Below are 21,817 nucleotides of genomic sequence, written 5' to 3' on the forward strand. Positions count from 1 at the left end.
ATGTACAAATGCAAAACAGATGGATGAGGGCAGAGGAGGAGTGTTTAAGATGGCTCCCTGGAAAGAAGGGGCAACTCCAGTATGCTCTCCTTCTTGTGTTCCACAGAGAGAGATCTCAGAGGATGGAGAGGACCAGCTGCTGGGTGGAAGACCTGTCCGTGGTGGAGAGGGCAAGGGGAGTGGCTGGCCCTGGTCACATCCATAGCTGGGTCCATCCAGAGGGTGCCCGAGGAGACCAGGAATAAACCGGGCTGACCCCACTTTTAGCTGCCACGTCTCCATGCTATGCAACTCTGGGGGATGTAGGTTGTTGGGGCACCAGAGCTGGAACTGCATAGCATGGAGCCATGGCAGCTGAAAGTGAGGTCAAACCGGTTTATTTCTGTAGTGTGAACGCAGGCCAAGAGTGGCACCAGTCCCCATTTGCCCAGCAAAAGGCAGCCAGGTTCCTCCAGCCAAGATTTCTTCTGGACTGAACTCCACCATCTTCCCTTCTTCTCCTCTCATGCATGCTTCCTCGTCCTCTCGCCGAATTGCACGGCGTTTCTCTCTCCCCCTCCCTGCTTTCTATTTATGGGATGCCACACAAGAAACCTCTCTCTCTCTCTCTCTCTCTCTCTGTCTCCTGTGGCAAGGCACCTTTGAGCGCAAGAGAGCTCCAGAGGAGGAGGAGGAAAGTGCTGGGGGCTCCTCATGCCCTCCAGCTTCCCCCCGCCCTTCTCTCTCTCTGTCAAAGTCCCTGCCACTTTTCATGGGGGGAGATGAATCATTTCCACGCAGCGAAGGAAGAGAGGGAGGGAGGGAGCGAGCTGCAGCGCCTGCCTGAGCCTGTTTGCAAAGGCGATTAACACACGCGCGCCCCATGGGTCGCCTCTCTCTCTCTCTCTCTCTCTCCCTGGGCGCTCCAGGAGCAGGGAAAGGCAGGCAGGGGCGGGAGAAGGCCAGCAGCGCCATCCTCCTCCTCCTCCTCTGCCCCGGGGCCACGGGCACCAGCCACCCAGGGCATGGGCAGCCTCTCTGCCTGCTTCCCTCCCTCCCTCCCTGCCCTGCTCCAGCCCCCAGGCCAGAGGCAGACGTGCGAAATCAGGGCCAGCGCTGCCCCGGGAAGAGGAGGAGGAAGAGGGGGAGGGGGCAAGGGAAGGAGAGGAGGAAGAGGGAGCAGGGAAGGGAGAAGAGGGGCAGGAGGAGGAGGAGGAGGAGGGAGAAGGGGGCCGGGGGGCCTGGTGCTCTGCTGCCCCTGAGGCGCACCCACCGCCTCCATCCTCTCTCTCTCTCTCTCTCTCCATAATCCCCTTCCCTCCAAGGGCTTGGTTCCCCCTCTAATCCCTCGCCTGCTGCCCAGATCCCCGAAGCCCCTCTCCTCCTCCTGCTGCTGCTGCTGCTGCTGCTGCTGTTCTTACCATCCTGGGGTCCCTGGTGCTGCTGCTCCGGCGTGTGCTGGGGCATGGCGCTGCCTTGGGGCTCCTGGGCCCAGGCGGCGGCGGGGGATGCGAGGGTCCTCCTTGCTCTCCTCTCTCCCTCTGGATGCCGCTATCCTGCCGCTCTGCCCGTCATGGCTCTGGGGCCGGCGGGGAGCGAGGGGCTGGGGCTGGGGCTGGGGCTGGCGGGGGGCTGCCTGGGGACACCTCCTCCTCCTCCTCCTCCTCCTGGCCCGCCCGCCTCCGGGGCTCCCGCGCCGTCTCCCCTGCCTCTGGCTCTGGCTCTGGCTCCTCCGCCGCCGCCGCCGCTTGCCGAGCTGCCGGAGTTTGGGCCAACATGACACTCCTCACATCCGGGTGACACGGGAGCGCTCCAGCCCCAGCAGCAGCAGCAGCAGCCCACCAGCCATCCCCCGGCTCCCCGGGACAGGAGTCAGGGCAGGAAGGGAGGAAGGAAGGCCAGGCTCAGCCCCCGAACGCCCGCCAGCAGCAGCGAGGCCCAGACGCCGCCCCTCGCCCCGGCACCTCAGGCTCCGGCAAGAAGGGGAGGAGGAAGAAGGAGAAGAGGAGGAGGAGGAGGAGGAGGAGGAGGAGGACTGCTCCAGCAGCGGAGGGGCAAAAGGGCTGAGCCAGGCAGGCCTTGAGCAGCCAGCAGCCCCCAGAGGCTCCAGACCTGTGTCTCTGCAAAGAGACAAAGCCCCTTCCTCCCTCCCTCTTCCTCCTCCTCCTCTGGACAGGAGGATGGCCGCTGAGGGGGGCGCTTTCCGAGGGTCCAGAGCAGACTGCCAGGGAACCCTGGAAACTAAAGCTCTCTCGACAAGAGGCGGCTCGGTCTCTCAGAAAAGTCCCCAGAATCCCCTAACATTGACCCAGGGGGCACTTCAAGCGAGCTCAACTGACCCAAACTACCCAGAGCCCCAGCTGCTAACCCTGGTCTTCTCAGGAGCAGCAAGCGCCTTCGGGGCTGAGGGGGCAACGAGCCATTTCTTCAAAGGGAGTCGGCTTGGGGGGGTGGCTTAAGCCCGGGACTAGGACTCAGGGGAGCAGGGTTCAAGTCCCAGCTTGGCCTCGAAAGCCCACAGAGTGACCCTGGGCAAGTGACACACTCTCAGCCTCAGGGAAAGAATGGCAAAGTCTGGAGAAATTCGCCAAGAAAAGTCTCTGATGGGGTCACCATGAGTTGGAAGCGACTTGAAGGCACTGAACAACTTCAACAACAACAAAATATTCAAAGACTGAGTTAGGGTTGAGTTGAGATTAATAACTTTCAAAATTGAGATTAATGAATTTCTGGTTTATGGTGGCCCTGAGGAGGCTGAGGGAGTGTGATTTGCCCAAAGTGGGTTTCATGATGGCGGAGTCAGGAACCAGACTCTGGTCTCCAGAGTCATAGAGTTGAACACTCCAACCACTAGCCACACTGGTAGCTCCAGCTTTCCTACACTTAAGCCAGCTTCCTCAGATGCCTTGGGTGCCATGGAAAGGCCAGGGCTTAGTCGCGACCTGGGGTTAGTCCAACAGGTGCTTGGAGGTCAAGGGTGGGCAGGAAAGCGCCCTTGAGCTGTTCTGGTTTCATTTGTGGCCACCTAACTGAACTTCCAAGTCCAGGGGCAGTGTATCTCTCTGAGGAGAAGCAACATGGAATGAGAGAGATACCTTGGTTTGGCCCAGCTGGGGAGTTTCCTGCAATGGCCATTGCGTGGGGAGAGGCACCAGGCGACCTCTTGCCAACTTATGCGTGAGGTAATTTCCTCTCACAGAGTGTTTAACACACTTAGTAAAAAGTCGAAAGTGCGTTTTCACCAAGGAGGGTTTTCCATGCACCTTCGGGAAATTCAGGCCTCCTGTCCAAATACCAACAGTTGACATAGTTTATGAATCCCAAAGCACAGTTTACATACATCCAAAGACACCAAGTTCAGGGGAAGAAGCTTTTGCTTCACCACTACATACCCACCATCAAGTCCTCCACATCTGAGGTATTATTGTATTATTAATTTTCTTTCCCAGTTAGATTAGGCATTAGAGAGAAGACTGAACATCACTGGTAAAGCTCTGAATTTTCCTACCTCATCCATTCCCCATTCCTCTTATTTTAAAACGAAGCCACTGTGGAAGAAGCTTCCCTAGTCTAGTGTCAGTGAAAGCACATAGTTATTATCATTGACCTAACAGTTTGTTCCTTGGTGCCTTCAAGTTGTTTCCAAGGTATGGCGAACTTGAGAACCAGCATGGCATATAGTCATAGTGGTTTGAATGTTGGACTACAACTCTGGAGACGAGGCTTCGATTCCCACTCAGCCATGAAACCCATTGGGTGACTTTGGGCAAGTCACACTCTCTCGACCTCAGGGGAAGGCAATGGTGAACTTCCCCTGAACAAATCTTGCAAGAAAAGCCCAGGATAGGTTCACTTCAGGGTTGCCATAAGTTGGAAATGACTTGAAGGCAAACAACAACAACAACAAGGCAAACCTATCATGGGTTATTTTCCAGGTCTGTTTTTGCCTTCCTCTGAGGCTGAGATAGTGACTTGCCCAAGGTCACTCAGTGGCTTCCATGGCTGAGCGGGGATTTAAACCCTAGTTTCCCAGAGTCCTAGTCTAACACTCAAACCACTTCACTACACTGACTCTAACAGTAAGAACTGATAAACTGTTTTCTTTCTTCTGACATTGCTTAATTACTATTTTTCATTATTTTCACTCATAATTCTGTATCTTAATTTGTCACATTAAAACCGCATAGGCAACACCTTAATTAAATTATCCTGGCAAATATACATTAATGACAACAGTAATTCATCCTGCAAAGGAGGTAATTTCATCTGCTTTAGTAAACTGTGGTATTCAATTATTTTTGCTCAAATTGATTTATCTTTATTACATTAATGGAATACAATATTAACTCACTTGTTTGCTATAGCATTAGTTACATGCGCCCTGTCAAATTGAAACTTATTTATGTTTACTAGCCAATCTAGTGAATAATTAGATAGAAGCAGGAATATAGCTAGCAGTGGAAGAAAATGGGAGTTCTTGTCTATTGTATGTCGTGTCACAACATTGCCTATTGAAATCATTGATATTAGTGCATGGCAAAGGAAAAAGTAGCATGATGCTCAGTTTTCTCACAGCCCATAATAATAATCTGAGCATGCAGATGATAATAACGTTCAATGGAATACTCAGTGCAAGGGTTGCTTTTTTGATCCTCACATCTATACCTCTGTGAACAATCACGCAATGATAAAATAATTCCTTAAAATTATTAATTGTAATTAACCATGTTAAGTGTTAGTAAAATGCTTGACCAAACAAGTCGTTAACTGATGACACTGGGAGTCCTTCCCATTCCACAACACTATTCTAAGGGTGTTTTCACACTACACAAATACAACATTTGGATGCCACTTTAATAGTCATGGTTGCATAGGTTGCATCCTATGGCATCCTACAGTTTGTTGGGGGGAGGGGGGTACTTATAATGTTGGGTACCAGAACTCTGATGCTATATTTCAGGGAAGTAGACTGGAAAACACTAAGCATCTCACAAAACTGCAAATCCCAGAATTCTAATGGACAAAGCCATTGCAGTTAAAGAAGTATCAAACTGATATAGCTCTCCAGTTTGAATATGCACTAAATCATAGTCACCTGCCTCTCAATCCTACATATCAAAGTTTTTTTCCCCTTTATTTTAAAAGAACAAAAAGGTGTGTGCCCTCACTGCAATATTCTCTATGGATTTATGTGGGTAATTTATATGAGTAAAGATTCCCACCCAAAAAAACTTGCATAAACCTAGTTTCTTTCTGCTAAGTCTCACATTCAAACATAACTGTGGTCCAAAACACACTGCAGAAATCATCCAGTTTGAGACCACTTTAACTGTCCTGGCTCAGTGCTAAGGAATCTTGGGAATTGTAGTTTATTGTGGCACCAAAACTCTCTGACAGAAAAGGCTAAATGTCTCACAAAACTACAGTTCCCAGAATTGCCTAGCATTAAGAAGTTAAAGCAGTCTCAAAACTGATTGTTTCTGCTGTGGATTTTGGATCTATGTCAAATCTCTTTTTAAAGAAAGGGCATTTAAGAATGTGCTGCATTACTTCAATTTTTCTTTAAATGGATTTTTAACATTTTAATTGCAGGTTTTAAAACATTTTAAGTTTTGCTAATAAAAGTAAACGTATTTTCCTTTGACAAAGTTGTCAAGTTGTGTCCGACTGTAGCGGGTGGTGCTCATCCCCATTACTAAGCCAAAGAGCCATGGTTGTCAAAGACAACTCTGTGATCCTGTGATCAGCATGACTGCACAGAATGCTGTTACCTTCCCACTGAAATGGTACCTCTTTTCCCTACTAGCAATTTGACATGCTTTCAAACTGCTAGCTTGGTAGAAGCTGAGACTAGTAATGGGAGTTCACTCCATCACATGGTACTTGGGCCTCAAATTGCCAACCTGCTGATCTTGCAATCATCAGAGTCAGCATCTTAACTACTGAGATACTGTAACAATAATTAGTATTATTTGCTAACAGTTTGATTCAATTTTGATGCCACTTCTTTGTATGTTTTAAGTATAGTGTACTTGATATAATTTGTTGATGACCCTGGGGAAGTCACATGCTCTCAGTCTCAGAGAAAGGCAACGGCAAACCTCCTCTGAACAAACTTTGCCAAGAAAATCCCATGATAAGTTCACCTTAGGGTTACCATAAGCCAAAATGACTTGAAGACACACGAGCAATAACAACAATTTGTGAACCACTTTGAGTCCCAGTTTTGGAGGGAGGGGAAGCTGGGGTATAAAGGAGGAGGAGGAGGAAGAGGAGAAACAATAGGTAGCCCTTTTTAAATCAAGTCAGCAAAGCAGAGTGAGCAGTTGTTTGGATGCATCTTCTTTATTTTTATGCAGCCAACAACACACAACCCCAACATGAAGGAGTGTGTTTGGAAAGAGATGTGTTAGTAGTAGAACTGAGGCACAAGGGGCATATTGAAAGTCTGTAAATATGGAGTTTAGCTATAAAAAGGAGTGGAAGCACACCCCAAATATGTTTACATAACTGGCTCTAAAGTATCCTAATACAATGTGAAGCTGAAGGTTTTCATGGCTGGCATCCATAGTTTTTTGTGGCTTTTTCAGGCTAAGTGGACATGTTCTAGAAGAGTTTTTTCCTGACGTTTTGCTAGCATCTGTGGCCGGCATCTGCCCAGGATGCTGGCATGGAAGAGAGTTGGGAAAGAAGGAAGGAATGATTGCCATGTTAAGCTGTATATTGTTCTGTTGATGATGGCAAGGCCTAATACACTTTATATGTCATATCTAAATGCTGCTAAATATGGGGCAGATTGGGGGGCGGGGGAGGCAAAATCTAATTACATTTACATTTGTGTTTGGAATCAATTTAAATCAAGTTGATTTAGGCCTCAGTTGGGAAACCAACCTTCCTAAAAAGAACCTCTAAGCCTTACAAACTGCCCCAAATTTTTGAACAGCCCAGGAAAGGGAAGCAAAACTATTGTTTCTAGGCAATAAATAACAGGGAATCAACAAATGCAGGAGGAAATAGAAGCATTCAGATTAAATAATTTATTATAGTACAACAAAACTGGGGCTACAACTCTAAAGGCACCAGCTCTGATTGATCTTGGAAGCTAAGCAGGGTCAGTCCTAGTTAGTATTTGGATGGGAGACCTCCAACAAATACCAGGTGTTGTAGATTATATTTCAGGTAAAGTAACTGGAAAACCAGCTCTGAATATTCCTTGCCTAAGAAAACACCATAATTCGACAGGTAACTTGGACACATACACAGCAGCAGCACTGTTGGTAGTTTCCTTGTCAGTGGGGCAATGAATCTACACTGGATTTTAATGTGAACTTTAAAAGAGCTATCCAAGATGGCAAAACTCATCTCCAAAACAGGTTCAACACTTTAGATAGCATCTTTAAAGTTCACAGCAAATCCTGAAATAGATTCACACATTCACATATACTCACACACACTGACTTTGAACCCACCAACAACCACTCTTGCAATAAAAGAGGAAAGGACTCTCTTAGAGTTCCAAGAGTTTCTGTAAACCAAAAGGGAGTGTCTCGTGACCTCTTCTGTATCAGAGAACATCTCTGGTGTCCTGACACAGTAATAGATGGGATATGATAAAATGCCTGTAAGCTATCCAGCCCAGTATCAACATTTCAGATATGACAAACAAATCTCTGGCTGTATCCCAGCTCCCTACAAGTTGCCCTTGAACATAATGGAAACCCTTTGAGAAAACTGCATCTCAACATTCCCAAACTGCTGATCTCACTCATGTGCCAAATCATTAGAATGAAATTATTATTTGGAACCAAGGAGATATCATTATATCCCAGAGACTGAGAAACTTGCATCCTAGTATACGGTTTTAATTTCCAGTAATTAAACAAGTGTTGCTTATCCAAATGAATAAATGTTGGCAGGTCTTTCAACACAGTACAATATGATTCTTCATTGTTCATATGAAAGAAAACAGGCTCAGGTTGACCATATCTTGGGGTTGTTCCAGTTTACTAGTGTAGACTATTTCTTTGAAACCATCTTTCTTCATAGGGATTTGGATATGAGAAACAACGGACATTAATACCTTCAGTTACTTAATCTGCATGGTGTACTTTTTTGGTCGGGGGGTAATTTCCTTTCATTAGCTAAAGGCATAGTTCTCGAAAAACAATATTTATCAATCCGGCAGGCTTTTAAAATAATTTTAGGAGTGGAGCCTTTATAGCCTCAGTTATCCTGGCAGTATACAACACCTTACTGATGGACAGAAGAAGGCTTGTAATACACAAGATATTAACAAATAAACAAGGCCAGTCAGTATTGGATATATTACTGTCTTATGGTTCAGTGTAGTTTGGCACATTTTATTATGGAGCTGGGTTGAGAAAAGGAGCAGTATTATCAATAGTGACCACAAGAGCCTGGAAAATCATTTGTATTTTGTCTGTGTACCTGCCAAGCTGGTTTCATATCTTTACTTACTTACTTACTTTATATGTTGCCTTTCTCCCAGGATGGGACCCAAGGCAGCTTCCAGAACATATCTTAACTCATTAAAGACAAAAGACAGAAAGGCACAGTAACTGGAGAACCGGAGCCATTTCACTGGATGTATGTTTTCTTTGTTTGGGCTTTAAAAGGTTACTTTTAAGGCCAGGAGGCTATAAAAAAGTCTCCACAACCCTGTGGTTGGGTCCACCAGCCTCAATAATCCACACTCAGTATACTGTGTGGTCAGGGATGATGGTTGTATTAATAATATCTGTAGGGCCAAAGATTCCCTGCCCCTGGTCAGTTGTAATGTAAAGCAGTTCTAAAGTAGCTTTTCCCCACCATTGTCTTGGCTCATTTGTTGAATTTTACAGGGGAATCAAATGTGTCCTCCTCCCCTTCTAAGCCTCTCTTATCTTCCACTACTATTTCTTATTGTGAAAAATTTGTTAAGGGTTTTTGAAAAACCATTTCTTCCTTTTGGCTATTCTCTTGGGTTTCGGGAGTTAAACAATTTAGGCCACCACAACCAAGCCAGTTACTCAAGAGTAGTTCCAGGGGCATGAATTGTTACAGGTTTTTGAGGCCTGCAATATTAGCACCCAATTTTTCCCACAGCCAGTGTTTCTCCAGGTGTTATGAGAGCTATCCTGGAACTGAATCCTATTTCCAACATAGTTTCAGCACTTGGATAGCTCCAATAAGACCTGACTGAGCTGTGGAAGAGGCTGCTGTTAAAACCAAGGGTTGCCACTCTGCCTCACAATAATAGAGCCACTGGCCACATCTACCTATCTCCATCCCATTTAAAAGATCAGATCAGATCAGATCAGATCAATTTATCTGATTAGTCTACTGGCCATTTCAAACAATCCTTTTAAAAAGATAAACAAATGATCCATGTTACTGAAATCAGACTTTTTTATGTCTATTAAATATGAGGAACTTCTGAAAATTGCAACTACACTTGAAGTCCATGTGAACAAACAACAAAAACAAGTACCTTGATAATAAAAATTCAGACAACCTTTCCCTCTACTATTCAAAGTACTGTCTAGCTTACTGTAAATCCAATTGCTATTCCCACCTAGAGTAAGACCTGCTGAACTAATTGCTGGATGGTAGTTGTTAGAATCCTGATGTATTCTATCAGATATATTGTAACTGTGGATGCTGGGGGGATGGGTTGTGCTTTAGCTTGGCTTTAGAGATAGTGATATGTAGTGCTAGGCTGGACCAGGTGTGGGCTATCTGGTGTCCTTGAGGATCTGGCTCGCAGAAGCTGGGAATGCAGTTTCGTTTCTGTGAGAAGAGCAGCTCAGGGAAAAAGAATGGATGATGAGAACTAGTGAGGGGAAGGAGGGGTCCTGTTGCACAGGCTTTTGCTAGGGGTGGAGCAGTTTGGTTCAGGAGGGAATTTATGCATTGGTTTGACTGGGAGGAGTCAGTCTCAGCTAAGACACTGAGTGATGTGGAATTGCTGATTCTGGAACTATCAATAAAGTGCTGTTGGTTTGTCAATCAAGCGGACTGGTTGATTGTCCAGGATTCTGGTCTCGCACTCTGACAGTAGTTCAGCTCTTCCGTAAATTCTAATAATTCATTGGGTCTACTCTGTCGGGGACCAACAGTTGGATTTAAGCCATAGTCTCAATGACACATCTATCCACACATTCTGAATCACTAAAATTCAGTTCCTCAAATACCAGAAAGTTTTATGTTTTAAACAAAGTTGAGATTAATAATCATGGAGTCATATTTGCCATTGCTTTGCAAAACTGCAGTGAAAAAGGAAGAATTACCACAAATCTCTTTTACTCCCCAACGTGTGTGTGTGTGTGTAGACGACAACTGGGAGAAGTGAAGGAGGGTAAAGATGAAGGACAGTTTTGAAAGATTTTCATACATAAATAAGAAAGCTTTGATAAGACATCTCTGAAGAATAAGCCTCAGTATCCTAAGGACACTCTGAAAGCAGTCAGTCTGGAGAAGGGAGATGCCAGAAGGCTCTTGAAAACCATAAATAAATAAATAAACTTTATTTGTATACCGCCCTTCGAAACATCAGGGCAGTTCACAGCAAATATTCAATACAATTTTAAAACAACCATCCCTTGAAAGCAATCCATTCTCTCTATATGTCACTCATTTCCTTCTTTTCCTGCTATTTGCCTTTGGGCCTGTACTCTTACTTTTCATTTCATTTTTTTTAACAACACCTACTGTTTCTTTTACTGGCTTTAGATACAAATATTATATGCATTTCAATAACTGCAAGATTCCTTCTGGACAAGTCTTAACATGCTTTGGCTGCACTTTAACCATATTTCATCAATTAAACTTGCAAACTGAAACTGAAAGCTAGATATTGATAGAAAATATTGTCTCATTGGTATGCAGTGTGGACTTTGGTGGTTTCAGCAAGAGAACTAGAAGAAGGGGAGAGGAGAGAGAATGTTTTTTAAAAATGTTCAGTCATGAATACCACTATCAGTAGAATGGCTTTATTGCACTTATTCCTGAAGCTAGAAAAAATGATTTTGGGGAGGGGAATCCTTCCCTACAGGTCTTTTTCCATTACTCCAATGTGGCTTATTTTGTTTTCTGTTTACTTTGGGTGGGTGGCTTCCTTTCTATCTTGACTTCAATTTGAGCAGCAACACCAGAGATGCCCACCCTTGGAAGCCAAACTTCTGGGCCTAGGGGAGATAGATAGAAGGTGAGGATAACACATGTGATTAAATTTTGTGATCCATAGAAATCTGATTGGTAAACCATGTGCATAAAAGAGCAGCTAGTTTTATAGCACATACTGCAGCATAGTAATAAAAGTAGGGGTGTCTTATTTTTATTCTTCCCCCACCCCCACCACCCCCAATTCTTTCATAGAATCGTAGAGTTAGAAAAGACCGCAAGGGCCATCTAGTCCAACCCCCTGCCATGCAGCAAATCTCAATCAAAGCATATTCAACAGATGGCCATTCAGCCTCTGCCTAAAGACCTCCAAAGAAGAAGACTCCACCACACTCGAAGAGAGTTTGTTCCACTGTCAAATAGCCCTTACTGTCAGGAAGTTCCTCCTAATGTTGAGGTGGAATCTCTTTTCCTGGAGCTTGCATCCATTGTTCTCGGTCCTTTTCTCTGGAGCAGCAGAAAACAAACTTGCTCCCTCCTCAATATGACATCCATTCAAGTATTTAAACAGGGCTATCATATCACCTCTTAACCTTCTCTTCTCCAGGCTAAACATCCCCAGCTCCTTAAGTCATTCCTCGTAGGACATGGTTTCCAGACCTTTCACCATTTTAGTCACCCTCCTTTGGACACGTTCCAGTTTTTCAACATTCTTTTAAAATTGTGGTGCCCAGAACTGGACACAATATTTCAGATGGGGCCTGACCAAAGCAGAATAGAGTGGCACTATTACTTCCCTTGATCTAGATACTATACTTTTATTGATGCAGCCTAAAATCCCATTGGCCTTGTTAGCTGCTGCATCGCACTGTTGACTCATGTTCAACTTGTGATCTACTTGGACTCCCAGATCCCTTTCACACGTAGTCTCGTTCAGCCATGTATCCCCCATCCTATATCTGTGCATTTTATTTTTCCGCCCTAAGTGCAGTACCATACATTTCTCCCTGTTGAAGTTCATTTTGTTAGCTGTGGCCCAACTTTTTAGTTTATTCAGGTCATTCTGAATTTTGATCCTGTCCTCTGGGGTGTTAGCTACTCCCCCTAATTTGGTGTCATCTGCAAATTTGATGAGTATGCCCCCAATTCTGACATCCAAGTCATTGATGAAGATGTTGAATAGCACTGGTCCCAGGACAGAGCCCTGTGGGACCCCACTGGTCACTTCTCTCCAGGATGCAAAGGAGCCATTGTTGAGCACCCTTTGGCTTGGGCCAGTCAACCAATTACAAATCCATGTAACAGTTACCTTGTCTAGCCCACATTTTCCTTGAAACAGTAGTACATGCTCTGGTAACCTCTTGTTTAGATTTCTGTAATGCGCTCTACATGGGGCTACCTTTGTACCAAGTTCGGAAGCTCCAATTGATTCAGAATGCTGCAGCCAGACTGATCACCAGGAAATCGAGATCAGAGCATATTACACCGGTGTTGAAATCTCTACATTGGCTGCTGATTAGCTTCCGGGCACAATACAAAGTGTCGGTCATTACCTATAAAGCCCTACATGGCCTGGGCCCGAGTTACTTAAGGAAACGCCTCTCCCTACATAATTTGCCCCGCACTCTCAGGACATCTGGCACAAAAATATTAGAACACCCCAAAACCAGGTTGAAAACCACCTCTTGTAAAATGTTTTCTGTGATGGCCCCTAGACTTTGGAACAACTTACCGGAAGAGTTCTGTCTTAGACCTTCTTTGGAAGCCTTCAAGAGGGCATTGAAGACGGATCTCTTCCGGGGGCCTATCCAACGGATCTCCTCTAATCTGATTTTGAACATCTGAATATGATGACTCGATTCTTATGACTGTGAGCAATAATAGAACAACTCTTCCCCTTTTTATTTTTGATTGATGTATTTTGTATGTATTTTATGATGTTTTTACTGTTGTAATCCTGCTTCCATCCAAAGGGAGAAGCGGGAGATATAAATACATTATTATTATTATTATTATTATTATTATTATTACAAACTTGTTTGCAAGAATGTCATGGGAAACCTTGTCAAAGGCTTTCCTGAAATCAAGATATACTATAGCCACAGCATTCCCTTCATCTACCAAGCTGGTAATTTTGTCCAAAAAAGAGATCAGATTGGTCTGTCATGATTTGTTTCTCTGAAACCCATGTTGACTTTTTATGATTATGGAATTGCCATCTAGATGTTCACAGATTCTCTGTTTAATGATCTGCTCCAAATTCTTTCCAAATATTGATGTCAGACTAACTGGACGATAATTGTTGGGATCCTCTTTTTTCCCCTTTTTGAAGATGGGGACAACGTTTGCCCTCCTCCAGTCTGCTGGCACTTCTCCTGTTCTCCAGGAGTTTTCAAAGATTATTGCCAATGGCTCTGACATTACATTTGCCAGTTCTTTTAATACCCTTGGATGTTGTTCATCTGGTCCTAGAGACTTGAATTCATTTAGATTAACCAGGTAATCCTCTACTATCTCTTTACTTATTCTGTGCTGAAATTCCCCTGTTCTGTCCTGTGCTCCATTATCCTCAGGTTGAGCACCCTTTTCATTTTCAGTGGGATTTTAATAGTGTATTATACCAGTGGCTCTCAAAGTGTAGGGCAGGATCCCCAGGTGGGCACAAGAGTTGGTCAAGGGGGCATAGACTTGGAGGCCCTAATCTCCCCTCCTCCTCTACTTCCCAAACTTTTTCTGTCCTGGATGGGAAGAGAAAGGCAAGGAGGGCACTTGGGGCATTTGCCTGAGGGAGGAGAGCTATTTCCTTACAAAAAGTTGAAATAAGAATAAACATGAATGTGTGGATGAAAATATACACACTAAACAAAATATTTTTATTCATATAGTATGTTGAGAGGGGGGGACCTGACATTAGCATGCAGACATAAAAGGGGTCACAAGGGTTAAAAGTTTGAGAACCACTACATTAGACAAAAAACTATTTATGCCAAAAGAGTTGTAATATGCTTTCTGTGAGCACCTCCTTGAGTCATGGCTCAGACTATTGTTTTCTTTCCTAAGCATCAGCTTCCCCAGTCTGTGTTTGCGCCAGTAGCACAAGTGGTGCCCATGTTCTACTGTTCAAAGAAGCCAGCAATGATGTGATGGCTTAAAGGCAAAGACTGACTCAGAAGCACTGAAGCTGATCAGCGATGCTCCCTCCACACAGAGAGACAATGCACTGTTATGAAGCAATGTACATCTTGTAGCATATCTATAACAGAGAGAGATCACAAATATGAAACTATGGTGTGGGACAGATGGTCCCAACGTGCCGTGCTGCTGCTGATTCTAGGGTTAGGGACTGCACACCAACCAGTCATTGGTTGCTGCTGCAGAAAACATAGCAGTCTATTCTGTGTCTCAGAAGATGAATAGAAGGAAGCAATACCCAAGAGTGAGGCGTCTCACTCTTAATTTGTTTTTGTAGAGTATTTCTTTTCAGGTAAATGCATCAGAATTTTAGCCTAGGTTTACTATCATACTCCCCCAAAATTATTGCAATACATTGTTGCCTTCCTGTAAAAGAGGGGGTTATTTCTCCTCTTCAATAGGTATATACTGTACATGTACTACAGTTAACCAATAAACACTTAATTAATGGTACTGCAACCAAATAGCATTGTAACCAAACATGTGAAAGAAGAGGTATGGAGGCCTAATGCTCTTCACAGATCCAGACCTACAATTAATTGAAGATGCCTCAAGCAGCAAATGCAGGCAAACAGGGGCTGTTGGGGAAGATAACTGTGTATCTAGCTTCCTGGCATAAGTGTGTGTGGAGATGTGATCCACCATCCCTGTAGAAGTAAAATGAACCAAACCACTCCTTAAAAAGCCTCTTTTCAGCATCAGAACAGATCAGTGACTAGGACAAATAAGACCTTCAAAAATATTAAATTTAAAAGGTATATTTTAGTAAGAATGCATGTGAATGCTTGTAACAATGAATTATTACCAACCTGTGTTCCTGACACATTTTCTCTTTTTCCTTTGTACAAAAGAAGGGAAAATTCAGAAGAAAATGTCATGTAGCAGAAAAGAACACATACTTCTTCCTACTGCAAAATAACTGTTGGCCTTCAACCTTACATGGAGAAATATAGTCTGGCTGGATATAGCTAATTACTGAGCTGATATTTGTAATTAGTGCTAAGTCTTGCATTGAGAAAAGAGAGAGAGGATGCTAAAAAGATAAAATGGATGGCACCACTTCAAACTGCAGGCAGGAAATGCCATTTATTATGCTGGTTGATATACAAACCTCATTCATATGGAAAGGAAGAAGAGCAGAATCCTCATCCCTCTCTCTCATCCACATGCATTCTATCCGTCTCCTCCCTCAGCCTTCCTGGTCATGATAGTTTGCTTGTTTGTTTACCCAAGGGAGCATTCAAGAATCCCCACCAGTATTCTGAAAGTTTAATTGTATAACCACCTGCCTTATGCAAAGAATTTTACAGATGGGCCAAATGATTACAGATGGGCCAAATGAATACACCAAATTATTACAGGTATGAATTATATGACTTTTCAGTTGTTATTGGGCTGCATCTCTCAGCATTCCCTATCACTGGCTATGCTGGTTACAGTTTGTTACTGGGAGCTCTGGTGGCACAGTGGTTAAATGCCAGCACTGCAGCATTTAAGTTCAGTCCAAGACAGCTCCAGGTTGACTCAGCTTTCCATCCTTTTGTAGGTCAGTAAAATGAGTACCCAGCTCACTGGGGGCAATTGGCTTAAAGATTGTAAACCACTTACAGAATACTGAGTTCACAATGAAGTGGTATATAAATGTGAATGCTATTGCTATTGCTGGTAATTGTAGTCTAGGGCAGTGGCGTCCCTAGGGTCAGTGCCTCCTGGTGTGGTCACTCATGGTGTCATCCCCCCATTGACCTCCTCCTGTTTCACACCATAAAGAATCCTTAGGGGATGTTCCCACTAGGTGAAACCCCGCGTTCTGAATCGAATCCAAGGAGTGGCGTTCCTATTAGGATCCGATTTAAACCTAGAACGGTTCTAGAGCAACCCGCAATCGTCCCCACTACAAATCGAATTGTAGAGCGGTATAAAGTTTTGAATCGAGTTTTCGTCATTTAACGTGCGTTAAAAAAGATGTAGGGTCTGACCTTCGTTTTTCCCTTGATTCGAGTTAGGAACCAGAGCATTTAAATAGGAACGACAGCCTTTGAAATTGGGTTAGCTGGATGGGAGGAGCAGAGTGCGATGGGGCTGGCCTTGGGGGAGTTGCCCTTTCTGTCCCCATCCGTCGTGGCTGTCGCCATTTTTGCTTCCCTCACCCCTTTGTCCTCTGTGGTCTTTCAATAAGAGATAAGGATTATTTTTATTTTTTATTTTAATGGTTTACAGGCGCTTAATCTCTTCAGCGCTTTACGTGCCTGAAGTCCCAGCTGCTCAAGCACCTGCATCTGCCAAAGGACTACAAGGCTTCCCCCGGTGGATTGCAACCTCCCCTCTGTGTGGGGAGAGCCCATTTCTAACGGAGGAGAGGCAGGAAGGCAAGCCTCCTCTCGAAGAGGCATTCCCTGCCTGCTTGGGCTCTGATCTCGCCCAGGCAGGGAAGGGCTCTGATCAATTGGGGGGGGGGGGAATAGAGCCTTTCTCCCTCTCTTTCTCAAACGGAATCTGCCTTCTCCTCCAACCCTGGAAAGAGAATCTTTGGGAAGAGTGCTCCCTCCCTGCTTTTCCAGCAGCCTCCTTCATTGATCTCTGTGCTCTCTGAAGGGATTCTCCCTGGCTGTCTTGGGAGACATCAAGAGGGGATGCTGTCCTGCAAAACCCATCCCATAGTTCCTCTGGAAACAGCTTGGGTTCCCCAAATTCGCTTTGCCAGAAGCCTCTCCCATTAATCTCTGGGCTCTCTGAAGGGATTCTCCCTGGCTGTCTTGGGAGACATCAAGAGGAGATGCTGTCCTGCAAAACCTATCCCCATAGTTTCTCTGGAAACAGCTTGGGCTCCTCAAATTCGCTTTGCCAGAAGCCTGTCCCATTGATCTCTGGGCTCTCTGAAGGGATTCTCCCTGGCTGTCTTGGGAGACATCAAGAGGGGATGCTGTCCTGCAAAACCTATCCCCATAGTTTCTCTGGAAACAGCTTGGGCTCCTCAAATTCGCTTTGCCAGAAGCCTCTCCCATTGATCTCTGGGCTCTCTGAAGGGATTCTCCCTGGCTGTCTTGGGAAATGAAATGGAAACGATGCCAAAAGTTAAATCGCTTCCAAATATTCCGGATTAACGTTATGTCATTCTGACGTACTATTGATTGACAGCCCCAAATAAAGCATGGAGGAGAAGAATCGATTTATTTAAACACCGATTTCATGCCAAGTAGGAACGCTTGCAGGTAAAAACTTCGATTTAAATAACCAGATGGGAACGAAGAATAACGCGTTTCGGAACGCGAGATAACACCAGGGTTATTTTGAATCGGTTTTATTAAAAACGTTGTATTTTAAATCATTTCAAATATTAAGTGGGAACAACCCCCATGTAATGCTTTTTTCCACTAATGTTACTCATAAATCGTAATTCCCATATGGCACTGAATGTCATGCTAATAGTTGTGACAACTAGCAAAATTAAAATTATACCTTCAGATTACAATATCATTTGCACAACCTAAAGATTTGGTTAAAATGTGATTATTATTTTTTAAAAAAGAAAATCTAAAAAGAATTTTAAAAAATCAACATTTTAATTTTTAAAACATTTTATTTTTTAAATTAAAATTTGAAATTTTAATTTTAAAAAATTTTTTGGGGGGGCTCTCCTTTTGCCTCCCACTGAGCTTCACCCCATTCCCACCATCTCTTAAAGCAATTTAAAAGGAAACAGATGAATGCCACAGCCTATTTCTGCCAAAATATAGATGGTTGAGGAGCAGTGGTGTCCCTTAGGGTGTCACCTGGTGTGGTTCACACACACACACGCACCCCCTAGTGATGCCACTGGTCTAGGGATGTGATTCTTTGCCTTTTTTGTCTTTTCAAAGGAAGCAACAAGTCATTTTAGCAATTTTCTTCCTGCTACAAGAAAGTCTTTTAAAAATTTGCAGTTTTACAAAGATGACTTGCAGTTCAGGACTTATTCTACACAAAATGTGGGTATGGTATTTTTGCCTGAAAATAGCAATGTTTGTCCAGAAAAATGCTTTATTTTACATTTGTTACGCATTATTTTCTGCACAGAACATGCTATTACCTGTGTAAAAAATACTGCTGTTGGGGAGTTAGTCTGCACAAAAATCACACTTGTTGTGGGTGGGCATGCTCACAGGTAACAGTATTTTCTGTCACATTATTAGAAAGCCTATGACAGGGAAAACTATTATAATGTATACAAACAAAATTTTTGACTTTTTAACTTTATATTGATTCAAGTCAGACTACAAGGCAAGTCTTGTTGGAGACTGCTCCTTAGTTAAGCAGACTTTTGCCTCCAAGAATGATGGATGTCCAAAACATGAAGATAATTTTGAAGTGTTTTTAAAGACAATCTTATTTGTATTACTAGCTGGCACCGGTTAAAGCAGGGGTAGGCAACCTTTTTGAGCCGGGGGCCGGGTTGCTGTCCCTCAGACAACTGGGGGGCCGAAGCCAAAAAATAAATAATTAAAAAATTAATTTTTTAAAAAATATATAAATAAACCAGGACAAATGTAGGACAAAATTTTCAAATGGAAGACACTTTTTTAAAAAAAAAATGGAGGACACACGAAAAAAATTTGCTGATTTTTTAAAAAATGTTAATATAAATGCATGTTTCTGAGGCTTCTATGGACAATTGCCCCCCAAAGGCCCCGGCAGCAATCGGCGGCAGGACCGGGCTGGGGCCGGTCCCAAGGCCTTACCGGGCCGCATCCGGCCCGCGGGCCGCAGGTTGCCTACCCCTAGGTTAAAGTCTAGGATAGATTGTGGTTTCAGATACTGATTGATTTTAAGGGGCTTAATTGAATTTTTGCATTTCATTTTAATCTGTAGTTATGCATCTGAGATTTTGGATCTGGGGAGGGAGCAGATTCAGGGAAAACAAGAGAAGAATTTATATTTGAGCTAGTTGGTAACTAAATATATATTTTAAGATATAAATTCATTAACCTTTTTCCAAAGTAAATGTTCTGAAGAAATCAGGTCTGATACTAGAAATCTAGAAAAAAAAACAGCCGTGGCATGGCTGAGTTTAGAATTGAGCCACAGCAAGGGGAGGGAGGTTAAGATGAATGCAAATTGTCCCTTCATAGAATCATAGAATCATAGAGTTGGAAGAGACCGCACGGGCCATCCAGTCCAACTGCCTGCCATGCAGGAAATCCAAATTAAAGCATCCCCAGCAGATGACAATCTAGCCTCTGCTTAAAGACCTCCAAGGAAGGAGACTCCACTACACTCCGAGGGAGTGTGTTCCACTGTCAAACAGCCCTTACTGTCAGGAGTTCCTCCTAAAGTTCAGGTGGAATCTCTTTTGCTGTAGCTTGCATCCATTGTTTTGGGTCCTGTTCTCTGGAGCAGCAGAAAATAAGCTTGCTCCCTCCTCAATATGACATCCTTTCAAATATTTAAACAGGGGTATCATATCACCTGTCAACTTTATCTTCTCCAGACTAAACATCCCTAGCTCCCTGAGTCGTTCCTCATAGGGCAAGGTTTCCAGACCTTTCACCATTTTAGTCGCCCTCCTCTGGACACGCTCCAGTTTCTCAATGTCCTTTTTGAATTGTGGTGCCCAGAACTGGACACAATATTCCAGGTGGGGCCTGACCAGAGCAGAATGCAGCGGCACTATTACTTCTCTTGATCTAGACACTATACTTTTATTGATGCAGCCTAAAATTGCATTGGCCTTTTTAGCTGCCGCATCGCACTGTTGACTCATGTTCAACTTATCGTCTACTTGGACTCCTAGATCCCTTTCACATGTACTTTCATTCAGCCGTGTGTCTCCCATCCTATATCTGTGCATTTCATTTTTCTGCCCTAAGTGCAGTACCTTACATTTCTCTGTGTTGAATTTCATTTTGTTAGCTTTGGCCCAGCTTTCTAGTCTATTCAGATCATTTTGAATGTTGATCCTGTCCTCTGGAGTATTAGCTATTCCTCCTAATTTGGTGTCATCTGCAAATTTGACAAGTATGCTCCTAATTCTGTCATCCAGGTCATTGATAAAGATGTTGAATAACACTGGGCCCAGGACAGAGCCCTGTGGGACCCCACTGGTCACTTCTCTCCAGGCTGAAAAAGAGCCATTGTTGAGCACCCTTTGGGTTCGGCCAGTCAACCAATTACAGATCCATTTAACAGTTACTTTGTCTAGCCCACATTTTACAAGCTTGTTTGCAAGAATATCATGGGAAACCTTGTCAAAGGCCTTACTGAAATCAAGATATACTATATCCACAGCATTCCCTTCATCTAACAAGCTGGTAATTTTATCAAAGAAAGAGATCAAATTTGTCTGGCATGACTTGTGTTTCTGAAACCCGTGTTGACTTTTTGTGATTATGGCATTGCATTCTAGATGTTCACAGACTCTCTGTTTAATGATCTGCTCCAGAATCTTTCCTGGTATTGATGTCAGACTAACTGGACGATAATTGTTGGGATCCTCTTTTTTCCCCTTTTTGAAGATGGGGACAACGTTTGCCCTCCTCCAGTCTGCTGGGACTTCTCCTGTTCTCCAGGAGTTTTCAAATATGATTGCCAATGGCTCCGATATTACATTTGCAAGTTCTTTTAGTACCCTTGGGTGTAGTTCATCTGGTCCTGGAGACTTAAATTTATTTAGATTAACAAGGTATTCCTCTACTATCTCTTTACTTATTCTGTGCTGAAATTCCCCTGTTCTGTCCTCTGCTCCATTATCCTCAGGTTGAGCACCCTTTGCCTTTTCTGAGAAGACTGAGGCAAAGAAGGTGTTGAGTAATTCTGCCTTTTCTCTGTCTTCTGTTAGCATTTTGCCATCTTCTCCACGCAGTGGCCCTCCCATTTCCTTCTTCTTCCTTTTGCTGCGGACATATCCAAAAAAACCCCTTTTTATTCTTTTTAACCTCTCTAGAAAGCCTGAGTTCATTCTGCGCTTTAGCTTTTCTGACTTTTCCCCTACACATGCCTGCTATTTCTTTGAATTCCTTTTTTGTGATTGCCCCCTTTTTCCATTTCTTATACATGTTCTGTTTCAAACTTAGCTCGGTTGAAAGTTCCTTAGTCATCCATCCTGGTTTCTTGAGACACCTCCCATTTTTCTTTCTCACTGGAACTGTTTGAAATTGTGCCTTCAGTATCTCTCTTTTGAGAAACTCCCATCCATCCTGAACTCCCTTCCCTTTTAGTATTTCTGACCACGGGATCACCCTCAATACTTCTCTACGTTTACTGAAATCCGCTCTCCTAAAGTCTAGAATGCGTGTTTGACTATGCCTGGCTTCTCCTTTCCACTGTATAACAAACTCCAGGAGAACATGGTCACTTCCACCTAATGATCCCACCACTTGCACCCCTTTAACCAAGTCATCCTTGTTGGTTAGGATCAGATCCAAAATAGCTGACCCCCTTGTTGCCTCTTCCACCTTTTGGACCATGAAATTGTCTTCCAGGCAAGTGAGGAATTTGCTAGACCTTGAGGATTTTGCTGCGTTTGACTTCCAGCAAATATCAGGATAGC

The 21,817-nt window shown here is 43.8% G+C and overlaps 1 protein-coding gene across 2 annotated transcripts in view; it reads right to left on the minus strand.

Annotated features, from left to right (window-relative positions):
- The window catches only part of CACNA1D (calcium voltage-gated channel subunit alpha1 D), a 387,489-nt gene that overhangs the window by 302,734 nt on the left and 62,938 nt on the right, over positions 1-21,817 (minus strand). The window contains exon 1 of one of the 2 annotated variants that reach the window (XM_089522725.1): positions 1,401-1,595. The exons of the other annotated variant lie outside the window; for it this stretch is intronic. Coding sequence (XP_089378851.1) covers positions 1,401-1,446 — 46 coding nt within the window. The 5' untranslated portion in view covers positions 1,447-1,595. Of the gene's footprint in view, positions 1-1,400; positions 1,596-21,817 lie in introns of those variants that run through there. 2 annotated transcript variants of the gene reach the window in all.

This window comes from Sceloporus occidentalis, unplaced genomic scaffold, assembly GCF_023333645.1.
Source record: "Sceloporus occidentalis isolate IW3139 unplaced genomic scaffold, rSceOcc1.0.p SCAF_1, whole genome shotgun sequence".
Taxonomy (NCBI): Eukaryota; Metazoa; Chordata; class Lepidosauria; order Squamata; family Phrynosomatidae; genus Sceloporus; species Sceloporus occidentalis.